The sequence below is a fragment of the Oryx dammah genome, unplaced genomic scaffold, assembly GCF_014754425.2.
Source record: "Oryx dammah isolate SB20612 unplaced genomic scaffold, SCBI_Odam_1.1 HiC_scaffold_1, whole genome shotgun sequence".
Taxonomy (NCBI): domain Eukaryota; kingdom Metazoa; phylum Chordata; class Mammalia; order Artiodactyla; family Bovidae; genus Oryx; species Oryx dammah.
In genome coordinates, this window is record NW_024070185.1 from 81,166,937 (window position 1) to 81,193,635 (window position 26,699).

The 26,699-nt window shown below is 43.8% G+C and overlaps 1 protein-coding gene across 2 annotated transcripts in view; it reads left to right on the top strand.

Moving 5' to 3' along the window:
* ERCC6L2 (ERCC excision repair 6 like 2) overlaps positions 1–7,759 on the top strand; it is a 151,092-nt gene extending 143,333 nt beyond the window's left edge. The window contains exon 19 of one of the 2 annotated variants that reach the window (XM_040245234.1): positions 4,986–7,759. In XM_040245234.1, coding sequence (XP_040101168.1) covers positions 4,986–5,958 — 973 coding nt within the window. In that variant the 3' untranslated portion in view covers positions 5,959–7,759. The remainder of the gene's footprint in view (positions 1–4,985) is intronic. The other variant, XM_040245244.1, reaches the window with a different exon arrangement.
* The last annotated feature ends 18,940 nt before the right edge of the window (positions 7,760–26,699 follow it).

The following is a 26,699-nucleotide window of genomic DNA, read 5'->3' on the forward strand; positions in this document are numbered from 1 at the left end:
GGTATTTCCTTAATTGAGAATTAAAGCATCAGTATTGAGGGAGAAAAATTGGGGGAAAGAGAAATTATGAAAGAAGTAATTTATAAAGTAGTAAAGCAAGCTTGTAGGGCTAGAATTCCTGAGTGATGTTAAGTCCCTCTTTGAGAGTAATTACAGTAAAACCTTCTGTGCAGTTGTACAGACTTCATTCAAGTTTCAATTGCTCAGTTGCAGACACAGAATAGGGAAGCAGCTGAGTTTTACAAGGAGAAGGAGAGGAAAGAAAGGAAGATGAAGGATGTTTGCAAAGAAGTGATTATAAAGTTGAACCTAAACTCAACAAAGGGATGTTGATGATAGTGAGAAAGCAGAAGAGTCAGCAAATTGGAGGATTTGATGAGATGAAAAGTACAATCCAACATAGTTGCCATGGAGATAATTGAGTAGTTGAACTGAAGCATGATATGACTGAATTCAGGAATTTGGAAGTTGTGCAGTTAATGGCAATGACATTAGTGGTATGATCTTGGCAGTAGGGACCTGCATGAAATTGAGTCTTTGGAGGTGAGGTAAAGAAACTAGTGGGCCAGGAGTTGGGTGGGACATCCACACGGATACTGATGTTACCAAGAATGATGGCAGAAAATGGGAAAGGAAGCAATGTTAATCCAGGATCTTGAGTGTCAGTCTCCAGCAGGGAGCAACTAGGAAGTCAGTTAATAAGATGGGGTGGGAGTGAGAATGGAAAGCTGGATAGCATGAACCTTAAAGAGTAGGAGGAGTTTTTAAGAAAAAATAATCTGGAAACAGCAGTGGGAAGCTTGAACTCTGAGGCTTAAGGATGGGAGGTATAAACATTTTGACTTGTGAAGACTGCATAGGAGGAGGCAGTATCCAGAGGAGACAGAGGGACTCCTTGGGTAGAAGATACAGGAGAGATGGTAGATCATAGCCTGATTCCAGGGGCACCAAGGAATGGTCTGGAAGGATGAGGGATTGGATTAGATCAAGGTTGTAGAGGCCAGGAGGAGAATGAGAAGCCAGTGTTCAGGGTAACTGTGTTGTAGTGACTGAGGTAAGCAGGGAGAGGAGGCAAGCTCCAGTTGGTCCTGATGGCTTCTACAGACAATGGGAAAGTGCTGGTTGCTCTGTGTGTTCCAGATGCTTCCCTCAGGGTTTTGGCAACTCCCAGGCAACTGGCCCCTTAGCTCCTCAGGTCCTGGTGTGGCAGATTGGATCACACCCCTGAGCTGCCCACCATTGCCCAAAAAGGTGACCATCCCACACTGCTACAGCATTGCAGCTTCTCACAGACATTTTCAGCAATGATTTGGAGTAAAGTTGGGGCAGTTTTGTATGGGCAATTATTTTGCTAGAAGGCCAACTATATACATTTTTACCAGTCTTTGAGAAGCAAAAGCATCTTATCCCCTTTGGCACTGTATATAAAAATAAAAGTATTGGGACTGCTCTGGTAATCTAGTGGTTAAGACTCCACACTTGCACTGCAGAGAGCCTGGGTTCAAATCCTGGTGGGGGAACTAAGATCCTGTATGCCTCGCAACATGGCCAAAAAATTAAGGAAGGAAGAAAGAAAGAATTAACAGTGATTATTTTTTTTACCTGTTTTTTTTTTTTTCCTCTATCTTAGCTTCAGGATAAATGTCTCACACTAAATAAAAAGGTGAAGGGTGTCTAATATTGGAATGCCAACATCTGCGCTAGGGAACAGTGCCCAAACTGCTAGCACCTCTTTCCTGTTAACCATCCTACTCTGTGTGAATCAAGAATTTATAGCATGATACAGTCCCATGGATCATCTGAAGGAAGTTTCAGTCCTACCTTCACTTTAGAAAGTTCAGGCAGAAACAGCATGGTTTTTAGCTGTGTTTCCACCCCTTCTCCTTCAGTTCCTCAAGAACAAGGGAAAGGAATTGAATTTTTCCACAGCTACTCTACATCGACTTGCTGAAAGACAAAGATACCCAACTTTGATTTCTTCCCCCACCCACACCCCTTTCCCTAAGTGGCTTATGAGTGTCCACAAAATTTTCCCCACAAAGTGGCTAGCTTATATCCCCTGGTTGTACCTTGCAGTCATTAAATATTTAAAGAAAACTCTTTTAAAGACCAAGAATTATGAAAGCAAGTTTAGAAAGCAAAATAAAATGAATTGTAATCATAACTCATCCTGTAAAGGGTAATCACACAGCCCGGGATCCTGGTATAACACTCAGACAGAATAAGGTCAGAAGCACCTCTCCTCCCAGAGCTGACAGAAGCACAGGGTCATAGGTGAGGTCAGCACAGCAAAGGGGAAAGTACTTTGGCAACTGCTGATACACCACCAAGTCTCAGATAAATAAAAGACATTAGCCTGTAACTTTGCCAGTAACTTAATCTTCACAGCACAAATATTTATTAGAAAGGCTATGAAAATGGATTCAGAAGTGATTAATAAACAAAATAATGAAACGTCGTTACTTCCTGTGAGGTTGAAACTGGAAACTCTTAAAAACATACTTGATGCTTTACAAGGACATTGGCCATACCCAGGACAGAAATTTGGAAACTTGTTTTTGTGTTATTTTAAATATTCTCTTGGCAATGAGAGTGACTGTTGATCAGGCATAGCTAGTACCTGGATTTGGAAACAAGTAACAGGACCAGTGTGGTGAGGACTAGAAGCCAGGGTGCTCATCTGAAACTACAAAAAAAAGTCCTGAGTATATGGTATGGATTGCCGCTAAAATCAAAGGAAACACAAACTTTATACAACCTGGTCTCAGTGGCAAAAATAAGAGTGGCTTTAAGTAAAGCTCCTGTTTATGTACATTTAAAAAATCACTTTTTTTTACCCTCAGGATTCTCTGTTGTGTACAGGATGAAATTAAAACTTCTGAAATTGGCAGACAGACCCCTCATGACTTTCATCCTCTTCCTTAGAGTTCCTCCTGCCCCTGTGTCCACCACGTCTTCTTGGAACTGGGCCTGTGCGTCTTCCCTCTCTCTCTAGGGGGCTTCTTGGCTCATCTTTACCTGACCGGCTTGAGGTGACAGCAGCGAAGCCTTCCCTGCTATCCAGCCCACTACCAGTCACTGGCTTAGATACCCCTGCTGGCACCGTATTTACCTCCATCATAGGATTTATCCCTCCCTTCTGGTTTCATCTTCATATATCTGTCTCTACCAACCAGACTATAAACTCCTTGAAGACAGGGAACTAGGATTTGTTGAGTGTTGTATAGTTTCTCTTACAGTGCCTTGCAGATAAGAGAGCTCTGTAAATATTTTTTCAGTCAATAAATCAAAGTTTTAAAGAAATATTATATAAAAATGGATGTTAAGTCTTCAATTTGGGGACTTTTAATCATTTGCTGCAGCGTCATCTGTAGCTTTTGTTCATCAAAACATTTATAAACAGTGAGCTTTCCTGATTCATGGCCTAAACTCAGCATCAGCAAAGGAAAACCCTCTTAAGACTGCCTGGGCTGAATACCACAGGCTGCAGCTTAAAAGACAGAAATATGTTTCTCACGGTACTGAACCCTGGGAAGTCCCACGATCGGGGTGCCAGCTGATGATTGGATTCCTGGTAAGAGCTTTCTTCCTGGCTTACAGATGGCCACATTTTCACTGTGTCCTCCTATGGCAGAGAGCTCACTGGTGACTTTTTTCCCCTAAAATTTCATTTATTTATTAATCTTTGGCTGTACTGAGTCTTTGTTGCTGCGTGCAGGCTTTCTCTAGTTGCAGTGCACAGGCTTCTCATTGCGCGGGCATCTCTTGTTGCAGAGCCCAGGCTCTAGAGCACAGCCTCAGTAGTTATGGCACACAGGTTTAGTTGCTCCACAGCATGTGGAATCTTCCCAGACCAGGGATTGAACCGGTGACTCCTGCCTTGGCAGCTGATTCTTTACCAGTGGACCACCGGAAAAGTCTTCTGGTGGCTTTTTATGACCTCTTTTAAACTTAATTACCTCCTAAAGGCCCCCATCTCCAAATATAGTCACACTGGGGTTCAGGGCTTCAACATATGGATTTGGGGTGGGTGGCACAGTTCAGTCTACAGAACCCTTACTTGGGGAAAGGGACCAGAGTCTAGTGCCCAGGGTTCTAAACGAGCTTTCCACCTCCATCATATTAGGGTTTCAGAAGGTGCAGTTCTTCAACGGCTTTTATTAATATCTGATGCTAACTCTGAAATTCATTTCTTCAAATACCATCTGACATTAGTTTAGTTACTATACTGAAAGTCAGATCCATCAGATCAAAACTGAGAAAGAATCTAGACTTATCAGTTTAGAACTTCCCTTTGTGTGTGTGTGTGTATGTTAGTCACTCAGTCGTGTCTGACTCTTTGTGAACCCACGGACTGTGGCTTGCCAGGCTTCTCTGACTGTGGGATTCTCCAGGCAAGAATACTGGAGTGGATTGCCATTCCCTTCTCCAGAGGAACTTCCCAACCCAGGAATCAAACCCTGGTCTCCTAGAACTTCCCTTTAGGCTCATCAAAAAGGCATGTGAAATTTCTATATTGTATTTGTGGAAGAAGAGAAAAGGATATAGAAGAGAAAAATTCTTAAAAACTATTAATTTTTGAGCATTTTCTCTTTTCTGTTTATTGATACCCTCTTTGACAATTTTATTTCATGTATCTTGTGTGCAATATAGATTTTCAAACTCAAATTATATAAATTATAATTCTGCTGTAAGTCATAAGTTGTCTGAATGGAAGAGCAGCATGCTGGGATCATACAGTTCCCAAGAAATACCTGATTTAAAGTCAGAATAACTTTAAAAAGTTGGTAATTTCATGAACTAAAGTAGTGTAAGGGAAGAGTTCACATTCTCTTAAGTACAAAATGTATGTTCATTGTGATATTAAGATAATATATGCTAATGAATACATAGCTTTGTTGCTACGTAGCATAACACTGATGACAAGTTCTTTAAAAATAAAATATAGTAAAAATAACCATTGGATTTGTTCATTAAATCTTCAGAAAACAATTTGAAGAAATGGCTTCTTATTTTAAGTTGTCTTCTGTAAAGGAATTTGCTAAACATGTAACTAATGCCACATCAGAAGAACGACAGAAAATGCTAAGAGACTTTTATACTTCTCAGTATCCAGAGGTAAGAGAATTTTTTGTGGATTCTCCCTCAGAATGCACTAAGTCTGCCTATGAGAAAGGAGAGAGAGTCGAGAATAAGTCTGAAAAAAGAGAATCTCTTATGAAAGAGCGGCTATCAGATTCTGAAACTTCGTCATTTAAAAATCCTACCAAAAAAATTTCTCCAATTTTCAGCCCCAACATATGTAAAAAAAAATCAATTAAGTTTCAAAATCACAGTTCCTATAAAGAAAAGGTGCTTTCCAATGATGTGGAAACTAAGAAATTACCTATAAGCTGTACCCAAGAGACTGACCGTGGGGAAAGCAGCCAAGCGTCCAAAGACACTGCAGCATCCTGTTCCCTGAACAGTAAGTCTGGAGCAGATGAGTTGGAAAAGTCGGAAAATGCCAGGAAAGACCAACAGGATCTCACCAGTTTGGGTATTTCAAGAAATGGACCCATCTTCAAAGTGGAAAACAAAACAATAGAAAATCCAGTGTTAGAAGACACTTCTGTGGTAGGCTTACTTGGTGACACCTCTGTTCTTGATGACCTCTTTAAAAGTCATGAGAATAGTCCCACACAGCTGCCAAAGAAGGTTCTTTCTGGGTCCATAGAAAAAGCAAAACAGAGACCAAAAGATTTCTGGGACATCTTGAATGACCAAAATGACGACAGTCTTAGTAAACTCACCGACTTGGCAGTAATAGAGACTCTCTGTGAAAAAGTGCCTTTTGGGGCATCTTCCAAAAGGAAGGAGGATCTCGAAGCTTCTCTTTGGAAATCAAACGAGAAATTTTTGTGGAAAAAATTTAACTTAAGTGATACAGATGAAAGCACAGCTAATACACAAGAGTGATACATAAACATATAAATGAGTTACTACAACCAATGAATTTCTGCTATCAATGTTTAAAACTCTGTATTCCACACTAATTATGTTACAAAGTTGTCAATATATATTTTTAATAAACCCTTGCTCTGGATTCTTTTTCAGTCTCAAATGTTACCATGTGTTGGTTTTCCTTGATAGCTGATTTGATCTTTAAAAAAAAATATGATCATATTATAGTATAAACCTGTATTATGAAATGGAAAAGATCCTAGATTTGTTACTGGGAGACCTGGGGCATCTCTCATTGTATAATTATGTGACCTTAGATAAGTCATTTAGGCTAGTGTGCAGCCATTTCCTCATATGAAAGATGAAGGGCTTGAAATTGACGAACATGAGTATCTTCCAGTTTAAAAACACTTTGTTTCATTCTCCTAGATTCCATTAAGTCATAGAACCAAATTATGCTTACCCCCTCAAATCAAGTGTACATTAATGAGTTTCTTTCTTACTAGCATTTGGAAGATTAGTAACTGTTTTCCCTCAGTATCATGTGCTATCATTATGAAATTATTTATACAAAAGTAATGAGTACTAAATACATGATGTATATTAAAATAGTAAGCTCATAACTGCTCAAAAGCAAAGAGTTAATGTTGTATAATTTTACTATCAATATATGATAAATGATGCTAAAGTAATATAATTATTATCATTAGCCACAGAACATCAATGCCTCAACTTTTTATAAAACTTTGTATAGTACTTTTGTATTTCTAAGTATGAATAAATGAGTAAACATTTGATTTTATTTAAAACTTTTATATTTTTTTGAATTTAACATATGCTTTATAACCAGTAAAATGTGCTTGTTGTTGAATTCACTTGTTTGGAAACATTCACTGTGTGGGTACTGTGCTATGAGCACTAGATGTACAGGTGAGGCACTGCTACCAGTAAAACAAACGAAACCATGTCTATAAAGAGTCATGTCTGTAAAGCCCCTGGCACATGGTAGCAGATCCGAGCCTTCTACTGACCCACGCACAGATGCTCTGTGGCAACTTTCCGTCAGTTGAACTTGCAGAGCTATGATGGGAAGAAGTGTCCAGAAAATAGCAGTGAACCAGGAATTGGTGGTGCTCAGAGAACACTGAATTGTTACTGTATTGGGGGGAGAGGCCCTTTGGAGTACCCAGCCATTGTAGTGTCAAGCTATTGCTCAGAAATGACAAAAAGAAAGAAAGAAAAATCTTTTCTCAGGGGACCGAATGGCCAATGAATGGCCTAACTCTCTAGGGCAGTGTTGAGAGCTATGAAATATTTTTTACTTCATGACCCAGTACGTATGTGTTATATATATGTGACTGAAATAAAATGTTTATGAAATATTTACCCTTAAGGCATGCAACATACTTTGATATTTTCTCTTGTGTTGTAATTTTGGCTCTTGTATATGTATGTTTTTTTTAATGTTTTCATAACCCACTAAATTGATTTCATGATCATTAATGATTGATAACCACAGTTTAAAAATTCAGTTTTAGGTTATATAGACTTAGTTGGGTTTTTTTCTTTTTTCTTTTTTGCTACTTGCAGCAGAATTGTATCCAGACTTAATAGATGCTACATTTCACCACCAAGAGCTTGCTGCAAAATGAATGTGCTGTGCAGTCTGTGGTAGACTTAATATATAAATGTTGTTAGACTGATGTGGGATCAGCTCTACCAGGACCTCAGAAAGAAAGTAGCTACCTCTTCAACTCAGCTTACATATCAGACAGTAGAGTTCAGTCATTTTAATAAAAGTATATTTTTCATAAAATCAGGTACTTTTTAATTTTTTTACATAGACTTGACCTTAGAAACATAAAATGATGTTCATACAAATATTAGCTCTGTACTCTTCAAATATAGTGAAATAGAAATGCTATTAAACGAGATTTTTATCAATCATGGTCAAAACGGGAGTAAAAATACAGACTTGTGGAGTTAAGAAATTAGTTTCCAACAGTTGTCAGTGAAATGTTTTGTCATAATTATCATGTAGGAATGGTATGCCAAGCAGAGGATGAGGATCAGTGTGGAAAGGAGCCAGTCAGAACATTCCAAAACGGTAACTGTAAAGGTTGACTCTCCTTGCCATGGAGCAATGAGAAAATTTGGTTCAACCACTGATGAATATGGAAACAGACACTATAATAACAGTCCTTCCTTCCTACTCCACTGGTGATGTGCTACCAAGTAGGTGACCACAGGCAAATCCCAGGGCTTCTTTCAGCCTCAGTTTCCTCTTTTAAATTGGAGATGGACTGAATCGGTGGGTCAAGCATTTTTTTTAAGCAATTGAAGTCCACTGTAAGTAGAGGCTCAATTATAACAATTAAAATGGAGGTCCATTGATTCAAGGAGCACTACTGTGGCTCCGTGGAGTATTAGTTTGAAAAGCAATAAGATCATTGCTAAAAAACCTTCCAACTTCAAGTTTCCATGATTCTATTTGCCACAATCTGTGTTTTTTTACTTCTCTTCAAAGCAATGACAGTTTCTGGCTGCTAGCACTCAACACACAGTTGTCATTATTGGAAACTGAGGCAAGATACTGTGAAATCTCTGCACTTGAATTCCTCAGAGGTCCCTTCAAGCCCTGAAACCACTTAGTTGGGTAAATTAACATCCTCTACAAGCAGTGCAGCTGCCCTCATGTGTTCAAGGTGATGGAACCTTAGTTTGGAGAGATGAGTTGGTGATAAACTTTTCATCAATCCATAGAATATGAGAAAGCCAAGGGAAGTATAGTTGTTTTTAACTTTGATTATGCAGTTTTAAGATTTTGAAGTTATTCTTCCTTTATGATACAAAATAATCTTACAAAATGATATAGTTTTTTCACCTATTTCATCGTCTTTACTTTATGTAAAAGTTTCTAACCATATGTCAGTTCCCCCAAATTTTCACATTTATTGATCTATACCCCTTGTCCAAGCTAAGGAGCAGCGGCTGCGCTTTGCTAGAGCAGCCGTGAAGAGATACCCCACGTCCAAGGTAAGAGAAACCCAAGTAAGATGGTAGGTGTTGCAAGAGGGCATCAGAGGGTAGACACACTGAAACCGTACTCACAGAAAACTAGTCAATCTAATCACACTAGGACCACAGCCTTGTCTAACTCAGTGAAACTAAGCCATGCCTGTGGGGCCACCCAATATGGGCGGGTCATGGTGGAGAGGTCTGACACAATGTGGTCCACTGGAGAAGGGAATGGCAAACCCCTTCAGTATTCTTGCCTTGAGAACCCCATGAACAGTATGAAAAGGCAGAATGATAGGATACTAAAAGAGGAACTCCCCAGGGCAGTAGGTGCCCAATATGCTACTGGAGATCAGTGGAGAAATAACTCCAGAAAGAATGAAGGGATGGAGCCAAAGCAAAAACAATACCTAGTTGTGCATGTGACTGGTGATCGAAACAGGGTCCAATGCTGTAAAGAGCAATATTGCATAGGAACCTGGAATTTCAGGTTCATGAGTCAAGGCAAAATGGAAGTAGTCAAACAAGAGATGGCTAGAGTAAACGTCAACATTCTAGGAACCAGTGAACTAAAATGGACTGGAATGGGTGAACTTAACTCAGATGACCATTATATCTACTACTGTGGGCAGGAATCCCTCAGAAGAAATGGAGTAGCCATCATGGTCAACAAAAGAGTTTGAAATGCAGTACTTGGATACAATCTCAAAAAGGACAGAATGATCTCTGTTCATTTCCAAGGCAAACCATTCAATATCATAGTAATCCAAGTCGATGCCCCCACAGGAATGCTGAAAAAGCTGAAGTGAACAGTTCTATGAAGACCTACAAGACCTTTTAGAACTACCACCCAAAAAACATGTCCTTTTCATTATAGGGGACTGGAATGCAAAAGTAGGAAGTCAAGAAACACCTGAAGTAACAGGCAAATTTGGCCTTGGAATGCGGAATGAAGCAGGGCAAAGACTAACAGAGTTTTGCCAAGAAAATGCACTGGTCATAGCAAACACCCACTTCCAACAACACAAGAGAAGACTCTACACATGGACATCACCCGATGGTCAACACCGAAATCAGATTGATTATATTCTTTGCAGCCAAAGATGGAGAAGCTCTATACAGTCAGCAAAAACAAGACTAGGAGCTGACTGTGGCTCAGATCATGAACTCCTTATTGCCAAATTCAGACTTAAATTGAAGAAAGTAGGGAAAACTACTAGACCATTCAGGTATGACCTAAATCAAATCCCTTATGATTATACAGTGGAAGTGAGAAATAGATTTAAGGGACTAGATCTGATAGATAGAGTGCCTGATGAACTGTGGACTGAGGTTCATGACATTATACAGGAGATAGGGATCAAGACCATCCCCATGGAAAAGAAATGCAAAAAAGCAAAATGGCTGTCTGGGGAGGCCTTACAAATAGCTGTGAAAAGTAGAGAAGTGAAAAGCAAAGGAGAAAAGGAAAGATATAAGCATCTGAATGCAGAGTTCCAAAGAATAGCAAGAAGAGATAAGAAAGCCTTCCTCAGTGATCAATGCAAAGAAATAGAGGAAAACAACAGAATGGGAAAGACTAGAGATCTCTTCAAGAACAACAGAATGGGGAAGACGAGATCTCTTCAAGAAAATTAGATATACTAAGGGAACATTTCATGCAAAGATGGGCTCAATAAAAGCGAGAAATGGTCTGGACCTAACAGAAGCATAAGATATTAAGAAGAGGTGGCAAGAATACACAGAAGAACTTTACAAAAAAGATCTTCATGACCAGATAATCACAATGGTGTGATCACTCACCTAGAGCCAGACATCCTGGAATGTGAAGTCAAGTGGGTCTTAGAAAGCATCACTGCAAACAAAGCTAGTGGAGGTGATGGAATTCCAGTTGAGCTATTTCAAATCCTGAAAGATGATGCTGTGAAAGTGCTGCACTCCGTATGCCAGCAAATTTGGAATACTCATCAGTGGCCACAGGACTGGAAAAGGTCAGTTTTCATTCCAATCCCAAAGAAAGGCAATGCAAAAGAATGCTCAAACTACTGCACAATTACACTCATCTCACATGCTAGTATAGTAATGCTCAGAATTCTCCAAGCCAAGCTTCAGCAATACGTGAACCTTGAACTTCCAGATGTTCAAGCTGGTTTTAGAAAAGGCAGAGGACCAGAGATCAAATTGCCAACATCTGCTGGATCATGGAAAAAGCAAGAGAGTTCCAGAAAAACATCTATTTCTATTTTATTGACTGTGCCAAAGCCTTTGACTGTGTGGATCACAATAAACTGTGGAAAATTCTGAAAGAGATGGAAACACCAGACCACCTGACCTGCCCCTTGAGAAACCTATATGCAGGTCAGGAAGCAACAGTTAGAACTGGACATGGAACAACAGACTGGTTCCAAATAGGAAAAGGAGTACGTCAAGGCTGTATATTGTCACCCTATTTAACTTCTATGCAGAGTACATCATGAGAAACGCTGGGCTGGAAGAAGCACAAGCTGGAATCATGATTGCTGGGAGAAATATCAATAACCTCAGATATGCAGATGACACCACTGTTATGGCAGAAAGTGAAGAGAAAAAAGCCTCTTGATGAAAGTGAACGTGAAGAGTGAAAAAGTTGGCTTAAACCTCAACATTCAGAAAACGAAAATCATGGCATCTGGTCCCATCACTTCATGGGAAATAGATGGGGAAACAGTGGAAACAGTGTCAGACTTTATTTTGGGGGGCTCCAAAATCACTACAGATGGTGACTGCAACCATGAAATTAAAAGACGCTTACTCCTTGGAAGAAAAGTTATGACCAACATAGATAGCATATTGAAAAGCAGAGACATTACTTTGCCAACAAAGGTCCGTCTAGTCAAGGCTATGGTTTTTCCTGTGGTCATGTATGGATGTGAGAGTTGGACTGTGAAGAAGGCTGAGCTCTGAAGAATTGATGGTTTTGAACTGTGGTGTTGGAGAAGACTCTTGAGAGTCCCTTGGACTGCAAGGAGATCCAACCAGTCCATTCTGAAGGAGATCAGCCCTGGGATTTCTTTGGAAGGAATGATGCTAAAGCTGAAGCTCCAGTACTTTGGCCACTTCATGTGAAGAGTTGACTCCTTGGAAAAGACCCTGATGCTGGGAGGGATTGGGGGCAGGAAGAGAAGGGGACGACAGAGGTTGAGATCACTGACTCGATGGACGTGAGCCTGAGTGAACTCCGGGAGATGGTGATGGACAGGGAGGCCTGGCGTGCTGCTATTCATGGGGTCGCAGAGAGTCGGACACGACTGAGCGACTGAACTGAACTGAACTGAACTGATCTTCAAATCTGAAAGAATGGATTCAGTGCCTCCCTCAAATGTCGGTTTCACGTGAAGCAGCTGAGCTCCACAGTCACCATGTCATAAGTGCAGTTAGCAGTGGGCTGGGCATATTCAAAGATGTCAGTGAACCTGAGATACTATGAGATGCATCCGCCATCAAAGAGCCCAGAATGCAAAGCACTTTTTAGTCTCCTCACCTAATTCTGATTTAATCCTCATTGGTATGACCTTTCCCAGTTCTATCCCCACCTTCTTTTGCAAAACATGCTTTACCTAGAACTTTCTGAAAGGCCTTAAAGGAAAGGCTCGTAAGCTCAGGAACCAGTCTTAGCCCTGGTGACACTGCGTTTGCCCTGGGTGACAGCCCCATACACGGCCTTTGCCTCACCCCTCTCCCAGTGCTGGCTCCACATGGTGTCTGTGGCAGGTAGAAAGGACACTGCACTTTTTCTCTGTTAAAGATCAACCATAGGATCTTGCCTTACATGATCTTGCAGAGTGTTAAGTGACTGCAGCCATGAAATTAAGATACTTCTTGGAAAGAAAGTTATGATCAACATAGCAGAGACATTACTTTGCCAACAAAGGTCCATCTAGTCAAGACTGGATTTTCATGTATGGATGTGAGAGTTGGACTATAAAGAAAGCTGAGCACCAAAGAATTGATGCTTTTGAACTGTGATGTTGGAGATGACTCTTGAGAGTCCCTTGGACTGCAAGGAGATCCAACCAGTCTATCCTAAAGGAGATCAGTCCTGAGTGTGCGTTGGAAGGACTGATGTTGAAGCTGAAACTCCAATACTTTGGCTACCTCATGCGAAGAGCTGACTCATTTGAAAAGACTCTGATGCTGGGCGGGATTGGGGGCAGGAGGAGAAGGGGACGACAGAGGATGAGATGGCTGGATGACATCACTGACTCAATAGACATGAGTCTGAGTAAACTCCGGGAGTTGGTGATGGACAGGGCCTGGCGTGCTGTGGTTCGTGGGATCGCAAAGAGTCGGACACAACTGAGTGACTGAACTGAACTGAACTGATATCTTTTAAACTTTGGATTTTTCTTTAGTTTTTGTAAAGTGAGACATTCCTCTGGACTGGAAGATGGACTTCAAAAGAGTCCTCATTAAGCTAATCTGTATATATTTTCCTCTTTCCTAAAACTATTATGAAAGTATTGATAAAAACAACAGAAAAAATCTTAATTTTTCAAAACATAAATGTCAACATGTAGTCATGGGAACTTCTGATCTTACATGATCAGAGTCCACCCAGGTTGCTCACCTGCTGGTGCCCTCACTGTGCTTCCCACACTCAACTGTGTCACACACTCAACTGTCTCCCTGAAGGCGCACTCACTGCCTTCCAGACCCAGCGCCAGTGCCCTAAATGGTCTCCCTTTAGCACTGCCTAGCGACTTCCTTTTAACTTTTCACTTTCATGCAGTGGAGAAGGAAATGGCAATCCACTCCAGTGTTCTTGCCTGGAGAATCCCAGGGACGGGGGAGCCTGGCTGGCTGCCGTCTATGGGGTTGCACAGAGTTGGACACGACTGAAGCAACTTAGCAGCAGCAAAGCCACAGGGTTTTCCCAGGTCAGTTCCTATCTGCCCCCACCAAGCATCCTATTCACCGATATCAGTGGAGCCCCCAGTGTGGTGCCCAGCAACCTAATATCTTCCCCTCCTCAATCAGTTTTCCCCAGTCTCCCCAAACACTTCATCCAACTGCATCTCAGACTTCTCAACTCCCCAAGCTCCCTGGTTAGTAGGTACTTCATCCTCCTGCTTCACCTATTGGGAAATGCCACCAGTGAATGAGCTCTGAATGTCATACTTGGGAGACTGCAGAGGTCATATCACCAGGCAAGTCATACCCAGAGGCAGCAGTTCACTGACCAGCCAGGAAAAAGGCAAAACGGACCAGTTAGTGGGGCTTTTGCAGAGGTGCCATTTACTGCCTGAAATGTCCCAGAGCTGCCACATTCTCCTGAAAGGCATAACTCCAGGAGTCCTGAAAGACCCCACAGGGCACAGCCGGTGTGTGGGAAACGTTTGGGGGAGGGCAGGCGGGTCTGGAGAAGCTTGAAGTGTCCCCTAGGGAGGTGTGTGAGTAAAGGAAGAAGACCCACCAAGGAACCCAAGCACAAATGAAGGGTGCTCTCTTGAGTGGTGGAAAAGGTAAGCTTCCTAAGTACGAAACAGGGAAGACCCCCACCACCCCGCCACCCCACCACTCCACCACCGCCTCCCTTGCTTCTCTCTCGGCCCTGAGCGCCTTTTCCCCCAGAGCGCCATCGGGGGAATCCACCTCGCTCCTGGTTCCGCCTACCTTTGTCTCCCCCGTGGCAGGCATATATTAGACACTGTATGGAGAAATCGCTCTAAGTAAAGTAAAGCTCATTTGAATTTTCTTCAGCGAGTTTCCAGGCCACCCGCCGCTGCTGAGGGTCGTCACTAGAAGCCCTTGCTGCGGTGCCACACAACCAGAGCGAGGATTCACCACCTCCAAGAAGGGGGAGTCATCCGCCAAATTAGGTTTACCTTCTCCCTTTGGGGAAAAAAAAGAAAGCGAATTAAATTATGCTTTGGCTGTATTGATGGAAAACATGAAAAGCAAACTCCGGGGCCTCGTGCCTCGAGGGCACTTGATCTCCCGTTAGCTGCAAACCTCAAGAAAGTCCGCAAGCCCCTCTGTGAGCAGCAAGCATTGGGTTGCCGATCTCCACCGGGCCCTGGGATCTCGTCCACCGTGAAAAGTGAAGCAAGGAAGGTGGAGACGGTGCCCTTTGTGGGGGGTGGTGGGGGTATCCTGCTTCCCCTCGAGATTCCGGGCGCCGCGAGGCGTGATAATCCCCAACCCTGGTTTGGGGAACCCGCAGGAGCTTGCGATCCAGCCGGGGACAGACGGAGGGGGAGATCCCCTCGGTGCGCACAGCCCGCCATCGCCCCTCAAGCAGACACTGCTTGGCTCAGAACACACACCTGCGGGATCAGAACTCGGTGAGTAGTGGAAAGTTAGACACCCGCCCACCCGTGGGCCGCGCGGAGACTAGGGGCATCGAGCCGAAAGGGGGCCCCCTTCCTGCCGCCCGCGCGCGTCCCGCCCTGGCCGTGGAGGGTGCGAGGCCGCCGGGTGTGAACGGCGAAGGTTTCTGCGGTCTGGCCGGCGGCCGGCTGGAAAACCAGCCTCAACTTGATCCCCAGCGCCTCTAACGGGAGGTCACGGGAAGCAGGAGGACGCGGGCGCCGGGCAGGTGGGCGGAATGCGAGCTCAGACTGAAGACCGCGAGGTATGGAGGGCGCTAGGAAGGAAGCCAGCCGGCCAGATGGAACTCCTCCTGGCGGGTCCCGAGCTCGGTGCCTGCGAGCGCCCCTGGGCGGCTCGGCGGGGCACACCCGACGGCGGCGGAGCCGACGGTCCAGGGAAGAAATCGGGCACAGCACCTAGATCCCGGCCAGCTGCGTCAGGAAACGGGCCCCCCACGTGCAAAACTGCTCCACCTCCTACCCTAACTCCACCGCGGCACTCACAGCCGCCTCTGCGCCTGCAGCTTCTGTCTCCAGCCCCAGACCGCACGTGTCGCACCCCTGCACCCCCCCACCTCCCGCCCAAGATCTTCCCTGTTGCTGCTCTCCCTCCCTTCCATCTTCCTCCCGCCACCCAAGCCCGGCCCTTGGCCAAGGGCCCGTTCCCAGCCTAGAGTCCTAGAGAAATTTTCTCCGAAATAATGTCTCTCAATGCCAAGGGTCCGAGGTCCCGCCCCTCCACCTCCCATCTGGATGCCTGCAGACTTCTTTTTGGATTTCTAGTCTTGCTTCTCCTCCCTCCCTAATCCACTTTCCACACTGCTTCCAAGAGCGTGTTGAAACCCAAGGGGATCCCGGTGGTGGTAAACCTCGTATTTCCTCTTTCCTTAAGCAAGCTAAGGGTGCTTGGGCTGAGGAATGATGGTTCTGAGGGCTTCGGTTCTCATTCATTGAGCATTTACTATGTCATTCGTTAGGCATTTCAAGTGCATATTCTCATTTGACTGTCCAAGAACCCTTCTGGGTAGGAATTATTAAGTATTATTATCTATTATTATGAAGGAAGAAACTGCAACACAGAGGATCACACAGCTTGTGGGTAGCAGAGGCACTTGGAGCCAGGCAGTCCTGCACTGCCCCCACCCCCCACCACTGCAGAAAGCCCTGACCCTCCTAACAGGGATGGAGTGACCCACAGCACCAGCTGTGTCCTAGAGGCTGGGTGGAAGCAGTACTAAGTGGATAGGGCAGGCAGATGTTAGTGGCTTAGGGGTCTGAGTTTCTGGAAGAAACTCAGTTTCTCAGAGGAGTCTCCACTTTTGACTCCTCTTCCTCACACTCACCTACCATCCTTAGACTGCTCCTCTTACCTGGCAGCATGCTGGAGACAACACAGGTGTCTAATCCAATCCCCAAAGCAGACTTCTGCCATTCTGCTCACTCTCCACAAACACAGGCTCGAGAACCCTCCATCTCCAACACACACCCCTCCACCTCACAATCCGCTTCACAGCCGCATCTTCCACCCTCTACCCCGTCTCATCCCAGACCAGGCAAGCATCAGCCTCTGGCCAGTTCCTTTGCACAGTGAATGAGACCAGCTCTAGGAAGCTCAAAGTGGCTCTGCTGCTGCTGCTGCTAAGTCGCTTCAGTCATGTCCGACTCTGCGACCCCAGAGATGGCAGCCCATGAGGCTCCCCCGTCCCTGGGATTCTCCAGGCAATAACACTGGAGTGGGTTGCCATTTTGCATGAAAGTGAAAAGTGAAAGTGAAGTCGCTCAGTCGTGTCCGACTCCTAGCGAAAGTGGCTCAGTTGTGTAGAATTCTTTGCAACCCCATGGACTGTAGCCCCGCCAGGTTTTCTGTCTGTGGAATTCTCCAGGCAAGAATACTGGAGTGGGTAGCCCTACCCTTCTCCAGGGGATTTTCACAACCTAGAGATCAAACCCAGGTCTCCCGCTTTGCAGGTAGATTCTTGACCATCTGAGCCACCAGGGAAGCCCTTTGTCCTGGGAGAGGGTGGGAATTCTATCATTAATTAGTGACTGGGAATACAAGTGTCAGCACTGCTTCCCTTTCCAAGAGCCACACTGGCACCACAAGTGTCCCTAGCCTCCACTTCTTATCTAGGAATTAAGGTGATTCCTCCCCACCGGACCTTCTATAACCTAGATAAGATGGACAGACATTCAGAGATAGTAAATAGTAGCACTTGCTCATGTGAATCCCAAATTTTAATTTCTGTGAACTTGCCTGTTATGTAATACTTTTGCTTTCTTTTTGGAAATATATGTATTCCAATTTCTGTAATACATGTCCTACTAGTGGCTTTATTGCCTTTTTATCTAATTTAAAATTATTTTTTCTGTATAGATTCATAATATGAAATTAAAAGGGTAAAAAAGAGCAATTTCCCTCATCACCCAGGGGCAAGCTCTGCCATCTTCACTCTTACCTGCACTGTTACCACTATTGTGGGTCTCTTTTGGAAATAGTCCACACATTTATAAACATGCCTCATTTCTTTTTACCTGGATACCTCTGTGTTCCCACTGAAAGAGAAAGTAAAGTCGCTCAGTCGTATCCAACTCTTTGCAACCCCATGGACTGTAGCCTACCAGGCTCCTCCATCCATGGGATTTTCCATGCAAGAATACTGGAGTGGGTTACCATTTCTTTCTGCAGGAGATCTTCCTGATCCAGGGACTGAACCCAGGTCTTCCGCATTGTAGGCAGACACTTTACCATCTGAGCCACAACATATAGTAATAGATGCTTTGAAAAAAAAATCAACAGAGTTTCAGAATGAAGGGCTGAGATTCTCAACATGCCCATGGTTCAAACTGTTCATCAAATGGCAAATGGCAAGAATGAGGAGGCATCTGCCTCAGATAGAGACTGGAAGATTTCCCTAATAATCTCTGGTTGCAGCAAGAAATGCAGGAGAATGTGAAATATGCAAGATTAGACTTAATCATGATGGGAGGAGTTGCTGGGTGCTAGAATCTATCACTGCAGTAACCACATGTTTGAACAACCTGGCTGTTGATCAGATGAAGGAGTAACCAGGCAACATAATCAAGCAAGAGTGGCCTTCTCTTTCTCAAGATAGGTTTAATTTTTTTTCTGGGGAGGGGTGTTTTAATATCAGTTTTATCTGCCAGAGACTATCTGAGTCTCAGGTGTCCTGAACACTAATTTGCTTCCCAGAAATGAACTGAGGCAACCACCTATAAAGTTGATACTAACTATTGCTGCAGAAACCAGTCTGATTCAGCTCCTCTAGTCCAGTGACTTCATAAAGAGAGGCCGCGCAGCATACCTCATGCCACCCCAAAGATTTGCATTCCCTGGTCAAAGTCCCTGTCTCGTTACTTTTTCCTCCATCCTTTGGGGGACGCAATCAATGGTGATCAGGAAGAGGAGAAGGTGTAACCAGAGTGCATGAAGGGAAGTCAGGGATCAGATTGTTTAAAATCTGCCTGATCAGCCCCAATGTCATTAGGAAAGTACACATTTTGCTTTCCTACATGGTCAAGGTGGCATGACATCACACAGCAGAGCTCCCTTAACTTGAAGGCTGTGCTCCTGGATATCCTGTACCTCTCTATCAATCTCTTCTTAGTCTCCTTGGTGGGCCCCCACTTCTCAGCTGCCCTTTTGTTTCCTAGGATGCTGCCTTCAGAGTAGGGTTAGTCTCACAGCACACAATCCCCATTCATTTTTAGGCTTCTAATTAATCTATTTGGAGGTGATTGTAAGTCTTCAGCACAACTCCGACTTCTCTTCTGAGTTTCAGACTCACATCCAATTGCTTTGGTGTAAGCACACTGCCTTGGGTGATCTATGGGCACCTCACACACATATCCAGAATGAAATTCTTTAACGCTCTACTCGTTCTTCTCCCAAATCAATGATTTTACTGTAAATCCTTGACCTTATTACCTAAATCTCAGCACCATCTTTTTCATTGGATGAGTCCATTTCTCTCATTCAGTAATTAAGTCTTCCAAATTTTACCTCTTAAATATTTCTTGTATTCCTTTTTAAGGTTTGTTTTTAATTTAAATTTTGATAGATACTATACCTGTTGATGAAAGTGAAAGAGGAGAGTGAAAAAGTTGGCTTAAAGCTCAACATTCAGAAAACAAAGATCGTGGCATCTGGTCCCATCACGTCATGGGAAATAGATGGGGAAACAGTGTCAGACTTTATTTGGGGGGGCTCCAAAATCACTGCTGATGGTGATTGCAGCCATGAAATTAAAAGACACTTACTCCTTGAAAGGAAAGTTATGACCCACCTAGATAGCATATTGAAAAGCAGAGATATTACTTTGCCAACAAAGGTCTGTCTAGTCAAGGCTATGGTTTTTCCAGTGGTCATGTATGGATGTGAGAGTTGGACTGTAAAGAAAGCTGAGCGCTGAAGAATTGACGCTTTTGAGCTATGGTGTTGGAGAAGACTCTTGAGAGTCCCTTGGACTGCAAGGAGATCCAACCAGTCCATCCTAAAGGAGATCAGTCCTGGGTGTTCATTGGAAGGACTGATGCTGAAGCGGAAACTCCAATACTTTGGCCACCTCATGCAAAGAGTTGACTCATTGGAAAAGACCCTGATGCTGGGCGGGATTGGGGGCAGGAGGAGAAGGGGACCACAGAGGGTGAGATGGCTGGATGGCATCACCGACTCAATGGACATGAGTTTGCGTGAACTCCGGGAGTTGGTGATGGACAGGGAGGCCTGGCATGCTATAATTCATGGGATCGCAAAGAGTCGGACACGACTAAGTGACTGAACTGAACTGATCTTCCAATAATGATTCTAATACCAAAAATATGAAAGAGCACACACTGAACAGTCTTAATTCGCATCACTTCCTTCTCCTGGTAATTCATTTCGGCTCTCTCAGGCACCATATGGATTCATTTATTTACATCCTTCTAGAAAAATGTTTCTCAAACTTTTTTTTTTTATCACCACTCTCCTAAGGAGTCTTTGGAGACATTTTTTCTGATTATTGGCTCCCCTTTTAATTTACATACCCAAGTATATTGTGTATCTCCTTTTGTATTGTGTATCTCCTTTTATGTATAGAAATATGTTCTATACATAAAATTTAAGATTCCCCCCACACCAAAACAATTTTTACCCCTTTGTGGGTGATATCACCCGAATGAGAATGCATATTTCAGAGGTATTTTATGCAAATAGAAATAAATACAACTGCATTTTATTTCCTTCTCCTTTTACACAGGTGGTACCATACTATATACATATGAACCTTTGCTTCTTTTATTCAAAATATCTCATGGTAATATTTTTTATAATATCATATTAAATATATCCTCATTGTGTTTAATGAGTGTGTAGTATTTAGTTTTACAAATTTAAATTAATGTACTTAAGATAATTGAAATAGCCATCACCAAAAAAAATCTACAAAAAATAAATTCTGGAGAAGATGTGGAGAAAAGGGAACCCTGGTGCATTATTGGTGGGAATGTGAATTGATGCAACCACTATGAAGAACAGTATGAAGATTCCTTAAAAAGCCAGGAATAAAACTACCATGTAACCCAGCAATCCCACTACTGGGCATATACCCTGAGAAAACAATTCAAAAAGACACATGCACCCCAATGTTCATTGCAGCTATATTTACAATAGCCAGGACATGAAAGCAACTGAGATATCCATTGACAGATGAATAGATAAAGAAGTTGTGGTACATATACACTATGGAATATTACCCAGCCATAAAAAGGAACAAATTTGAGTCAGTGGAACTGAGGTGAGTGAACCTAGAACCTGTTATGCAGAGAAAGCCTATTTTCAGGGCAAGAACAGAGATCCAGATGCAGAAAATGGACTTGTGGACACAGCGAGGGAAGGAGAAGGTGGGATGAATTGAGAGAATAGCATTGAAATATATAGATTACCATGTGCAAAATAAATAGCTAGTGGGAAGTTTCTGCGTAACACAGGGAGCTCAGCCCAGTGCTCTATGATGACCTACAGGGGAGAGCTGGGGGAGTGCGAGGTTTGAGGGAGGTTTAACAGGAAGGGGATATATGTATACTTATGGCTGATTCACATTGCTGTACAGCAGAAACCAACACAACATTGTAAAACAAAGTTGTTCTTGTTGAGTTGCTAAGTCATGACCAACTCTTTGCGATCCCATGGACTATAACCAGTCAGCACACCCCACCCCCGCATCTATGGGATTTTCTAGGCAAGAATATTGGAGTGGGTTGCCACTTCCTTCTCCAGGGATCTTCCCAACCCAGGGATCGAACTCATTTCTTCCTGGATTGGTGGATTGAAAGGTGGATTCTTTACCATTGAGCCACCTGGGAAACCTGTAAAGCAATTATCCTCTAATTAAAAATAAATTTAATTCAGTGTAACTCATGGCATCCAACAGAGAGGAAGGTGACACTGGAGTCCTGGTTCTTTCATAGCCTAAAGAGCTTTTGAAAAGCCTTTGTATCATCTGGTAAAGGTGGTAAAGAAACTAAGAAGTTGATGGCTTTTCAATAAATGGAACAGAGAAGGCAATGCTAAATCAACCAGCTTTTCTTTGGATGATCCTTTGTGCAAAGACATAAAAAAAATATATAGCTTTGAGAAAAATGTGCCTACAAAAGAGAAAATGATTCATGGACTACAGGATACTCACCAGAAGTTTCTATCCTCATCTAAGCCTCCTCAAATTTGTTTATACACTCTAGTTCTGTTTTATCATTTTCTCCTCACTCTTAATTCACCCTTGTTTGGCTTCCAGCCTCATAATTCTATCTAAACATCCTTCACTAATGACCACTGTGTCAATTCAGGTCCTTCTATTAATAGAAGCAGACTCTAAGAGTTCGAGGTGCAGGAGCTTCATTAGGGGTGACCCCTGTGAAAGAGCAGTGAGGAGACTGTGATGTGGATCTGACTGCTGTGAAGAAAAGAGGGCAGGAAAGGGAGAGGGTAGGAAGGACCCTGGGTTCTGGGCAGTCTGGAGCAGCCCCTGTGCAGCTATAGCGTGAAGTTTAACTACATTGGCCAGGAACGTGAGCCCTAGCACGACCAGTCTGCTCATTCACTGGCTGAGGGCTGCCCTGAAGAAACGTGGTCTTGCTCCAACACTGAGGCAGACCCTGAGCACACAGAGCTGGGGGCTATCAGAAACTTCACTCCTTGTGGACTTCCCTGGTTAAGTGATCCAGTGGTTAAGACACTGCCCTGCCAATGCAGGGAGCACGAGTTTGAGCCCTAGTCTGGGAACTAAGATACTACATGCGGTGCAGCTAAAAAAGGAAAAAGAGAAGAAACTACTCCTTGGGCCAGGTCCTCTCTGGGAGGGAGATCTGAGTGGTGCACTGCCACACGGCCACGGCCACTGCTCCAACAAACCCAGCGTCCTCCTCCAGCCTTGGTCTCACCTGACCTCTGAACACTGAGACTGTTGACTGGTCCCTTCTCCTGATCTTGCCTTGGCTTCCGTATCTCGGTATTTTCCTGGTTTTCCTCAGATGTTGCTGGATATTCTTTCTGACAGTTTTTTGCGGGTTCATCTTCATCCGTGTGGCCTTTATGCATGAGTATTGTCCAAGTCTTACTCTTGGGTCTTCTGCTCCACGTTCTCCCAGGTGATCGCATCCACACCCATGGCTTAAATCACAAAGGCAATCTAGAACCAAGTCTTAAATTGGCATCTATCAGAGAGTCAATGGACAGCCTGATTCAGTGTTGCACATCTGAATCCTCCTCTGTCCCTCTGACCTTCAGCTTTCTAAGAGCACACTGGGCTGATAACTCCCACCCTCAGAGCTGACTGGGGTAATGTACTTGGAGATACTTTGCAGACTGCAAAACTCACATAATGTTGTTAGTGTAACACTTGCCAGACTGTTATTCCTGAAGTATAACACTGATCATCTATTTCCAAAGTTCCTTATTTTCTAGGGGAAAAAAAAAAAATCCCTGTCTTTGTATTAAAAATTCAGCCCAAGGTATATTTTCCACTACCCCCTTTCATTCACACTCTGCTCTTTCCCAAAGCTGTCTTCCTTGGAACACTAGGGCCCCTTACAATAGAAGTTGATCCTCCATGAAAAAAAGTCAAGTTTGGAAAATGTTGTCCTCCTGGAAAGTTAAAATATATTTTTTTATATTAAAGGTCCTGAGGAGTACAACCTTTTTAAACCAGTTTCTCAACTACCTTAGCCACTAGTTTTGTTTTGTTTTGTTTTTCAATGTCACTTATAAAATTCCTGTGAGCCACTAGTGTTTACACAACAGATAAGCAACACTGCTCTACGCAGGTGGGGCAACTTAACTTACTGTTCCACCTTAAAAGGTCATCCACAAGTTGTGGGCACCAAGATCCCCTAGTAGGGGGAGCCTTGACTCACATCCTTTTCAAAGCCTGGCTGTTCCCTCTCTTCCTTTTATAGTATTCTGTGAGCACCTTAGAATGGTTCCAATAAATCTGCCTTCTGAACCAATTTGTCCACAGTAAGTTCTATTGGTAACAGTTCTATTGACTGACACACCAGTGGGCAAAAAGTCAATGGAGGGGCCAGAGACCCAAACTGGAAGTTTCCCAAATGCTCCTTACATTTGAATGAATAAGCGAATTGTGGTGTATCCACACGCAATGGGATACCTTATAGTGATGAGAATGGACTATTTTCTACAAGGGCAATAATATGTGTGAATTTCACAAATATAATTAGGAAAAAAGTGAAGCGCCATATTAATCCACTTAGATGAAGGTAAAAACAGGCAAAACTAACCTATGCTATTAAAGGTCAAGATGGTGGTCACCACAGGAAATGAACAGGGTACAAGAGGGCTGGCTTCCTGGGTGTGTTCAGTTTGTGAATATTCATGAGTCAGACCTTATGTTAGATGCAATCAAGGCAATGGCCCCCCACTCCGGTACTCTTGCCTGGAAAATCCCATGGAGGGAGGAGCCTGGTGGGCTGCAGTCCATGGGGTCGCTAAGAGTCGGACACGACTGAGCGGCTTCACTTTCACTTTTCACTTTCATGCATTGGAGAAGGACGCGGCATTCCACTCCAGTGTTCTTGCCTGGGGAATCCCAGCAACGGGGGAGCCTGGTGGGCTGCTGTCTATGGGGTCGCACAGAGTCGGACACGACTGAAGCGACTTAGCAGCCGCAGCAGTATGTATGTTATACTCCAATAAATTGTTTTAGAGGGCTGGTGTCAGAAAAGATCATTCCCCACTGACAATCCCATTAGCAAAACCACCCAGGGGAAATATGCTGATTACAGGACCAATAGAAATGGAATGATAGGTCCACCTGCCTTAGCTCACTCTAAGTGTGTTTGGTCATCACATTTGTCTAAACATCTATACCCACAACTTTTACATTTCTGTGCATGTCAAAGAGTCATTTTGCATTAATCATGTTTTTTATTTCCTATGTTTTATGATACTTTGCCATCTAGGGACTTTGGGGACCCAGTGAAGGACTGCCCCTCCCAGGGTTAGCTAATATCTCCAGGCAGCAAACGACTTGCCTGCGTGTCTTTCATATGCAAACACATCCAGAGACACTCTCCAAACCACCTCCTCTATCTAGTTTTTACACTAGAGGCAATATCCTCTGCTTTAATAACCAACTACTAGACAATGAGGGACCACCCCTAGAGACCAGAGCTGTGGAAATTATTCAAACCAGCCAATCTTGAACCTGTTCAGCTGTTCACTCAGATTCATCCCTTCCCGCAGAAGTCACAATAAAGCCTTTTGGCTCGTGCTTTACTTTCTTTCTGCCTCCTGGTGGGCCCTTGTGCTTCCCCACAGGGCCTTGCGTGGTATTTTGTGCCTTCGGTTTCCAGGGATCTGTGAGTATAGACTTCTTCAATGGCAATCATTTCTGCATAGTCTTACCAACCTGATAAAAACAAATCTTGTGTACTTTTGAAAGCCCCTTCATTCATTTCACAATTATTTTAAGCACCTACTATTTCAGGAACAGTTTTACATGCCAAGGATAGATCAGAGATCATACAAACAAGATCCGTTCTCTCACAGAGCTCATGTCTAATAGGACAGAGAAAATAAACAAAGAAATAAATATTTCCAGATAGAGTTAAGGTGGTATGAATGAAATAGGCCAGGATGAGACATTTTATGTTGTTTGGGATTTTTTGGTTTGTTTTTCAGTAAGACTGGTCAGAAAAGTTCTCCTTAAGGAGGTGACATTTGACCCAGGCAAATGGGTCAAACATTTGGCCTCAATAGTTGCTTGTACACCAAGGGTACCCTTGGAGGTTGGTGTTGGGTGCCTGAAGGCATCTAAAATAACAAGAATGACATATCTCCTGCCAATACTCATCCAGAACAAAGGTTCTCCCTTTCTCAACAAGCAAAGGAGGGCTTGACTCCAAGAGAAAATTATTTCCCCACATCAGCAAAGTCCACAGCCTGCTCCAATCAAGTTGCCTTCCAAATGCTGTAAAGTGGAGGCGCCCAAGCACCAGGACTCAGGGGATGGTTTGGTTACATGCCAGATCCCCCAAGGCAGCAACCAGCCTGCATATGTGTTTACATAACTGTTTGCAAATAGAAAGTAAGTGTGTGGAGCCCCAAGCCCTCTTTGCTCCCTGTTACTGAGGACCCACTGCCTGGTTCAGCTCAGCAGCAACAGAAGGCTTCCCTGGTCACTGCAGACCTAACTGCCTCCCTGCCTGCCCCCTGCCCTAGACACACCCCAGGAAGGGCACGCTAGCCATCCTCCATCCACATTAAAAGCACACAACATTCCACCTTTTTTTTTTTTTTTTTTGAAGATTCAACTTACTTTGGACAATCAAAGTAGGTTTCGATCAAATAAGGGTAGTAAAACTAAATCTCAGGCACTCAACTCATGAATGGCATGGTACAGCAGATCATCGACAAGGCGCAGGTCTGTCTGGAGGCCTGTGGCTGAGGGATGTACATGCCTGAGGGCGGAGGGGGCTGGCAACTCCCACCTTCCCCTTCCTCAGAGCTCCTGGGCTGGGCCTGGGCCCTTCCGCACTTGGGATCCTTCCACACATGCCCTGGGCCCCCAGACCAGCACTCCATACACCTGCCTCCATCAAAGAAGGACTAGGCACTGGGAGCAGAGCATGGCTCCCCCCGGAGCCTCCAGGGAAGAGCAGGTCCATTTCACTTGGGGCCACGGGAGCTGGGCCAAGCGAGGCCTGCTATGTGGAAGCTACACAGCATCTTACTCAGGCTCTTTTTCCACAGCCTCTCTCCTCGGGGGTCTGCGCCAGCAACAGCTCCTCACAGAACATTCCCTAAGAACTTGGTGGTGCTCTGGCTCTGTTGCTACAACTGGCTTGTTTATCTTTGCCTCAGATTCCAAGAGT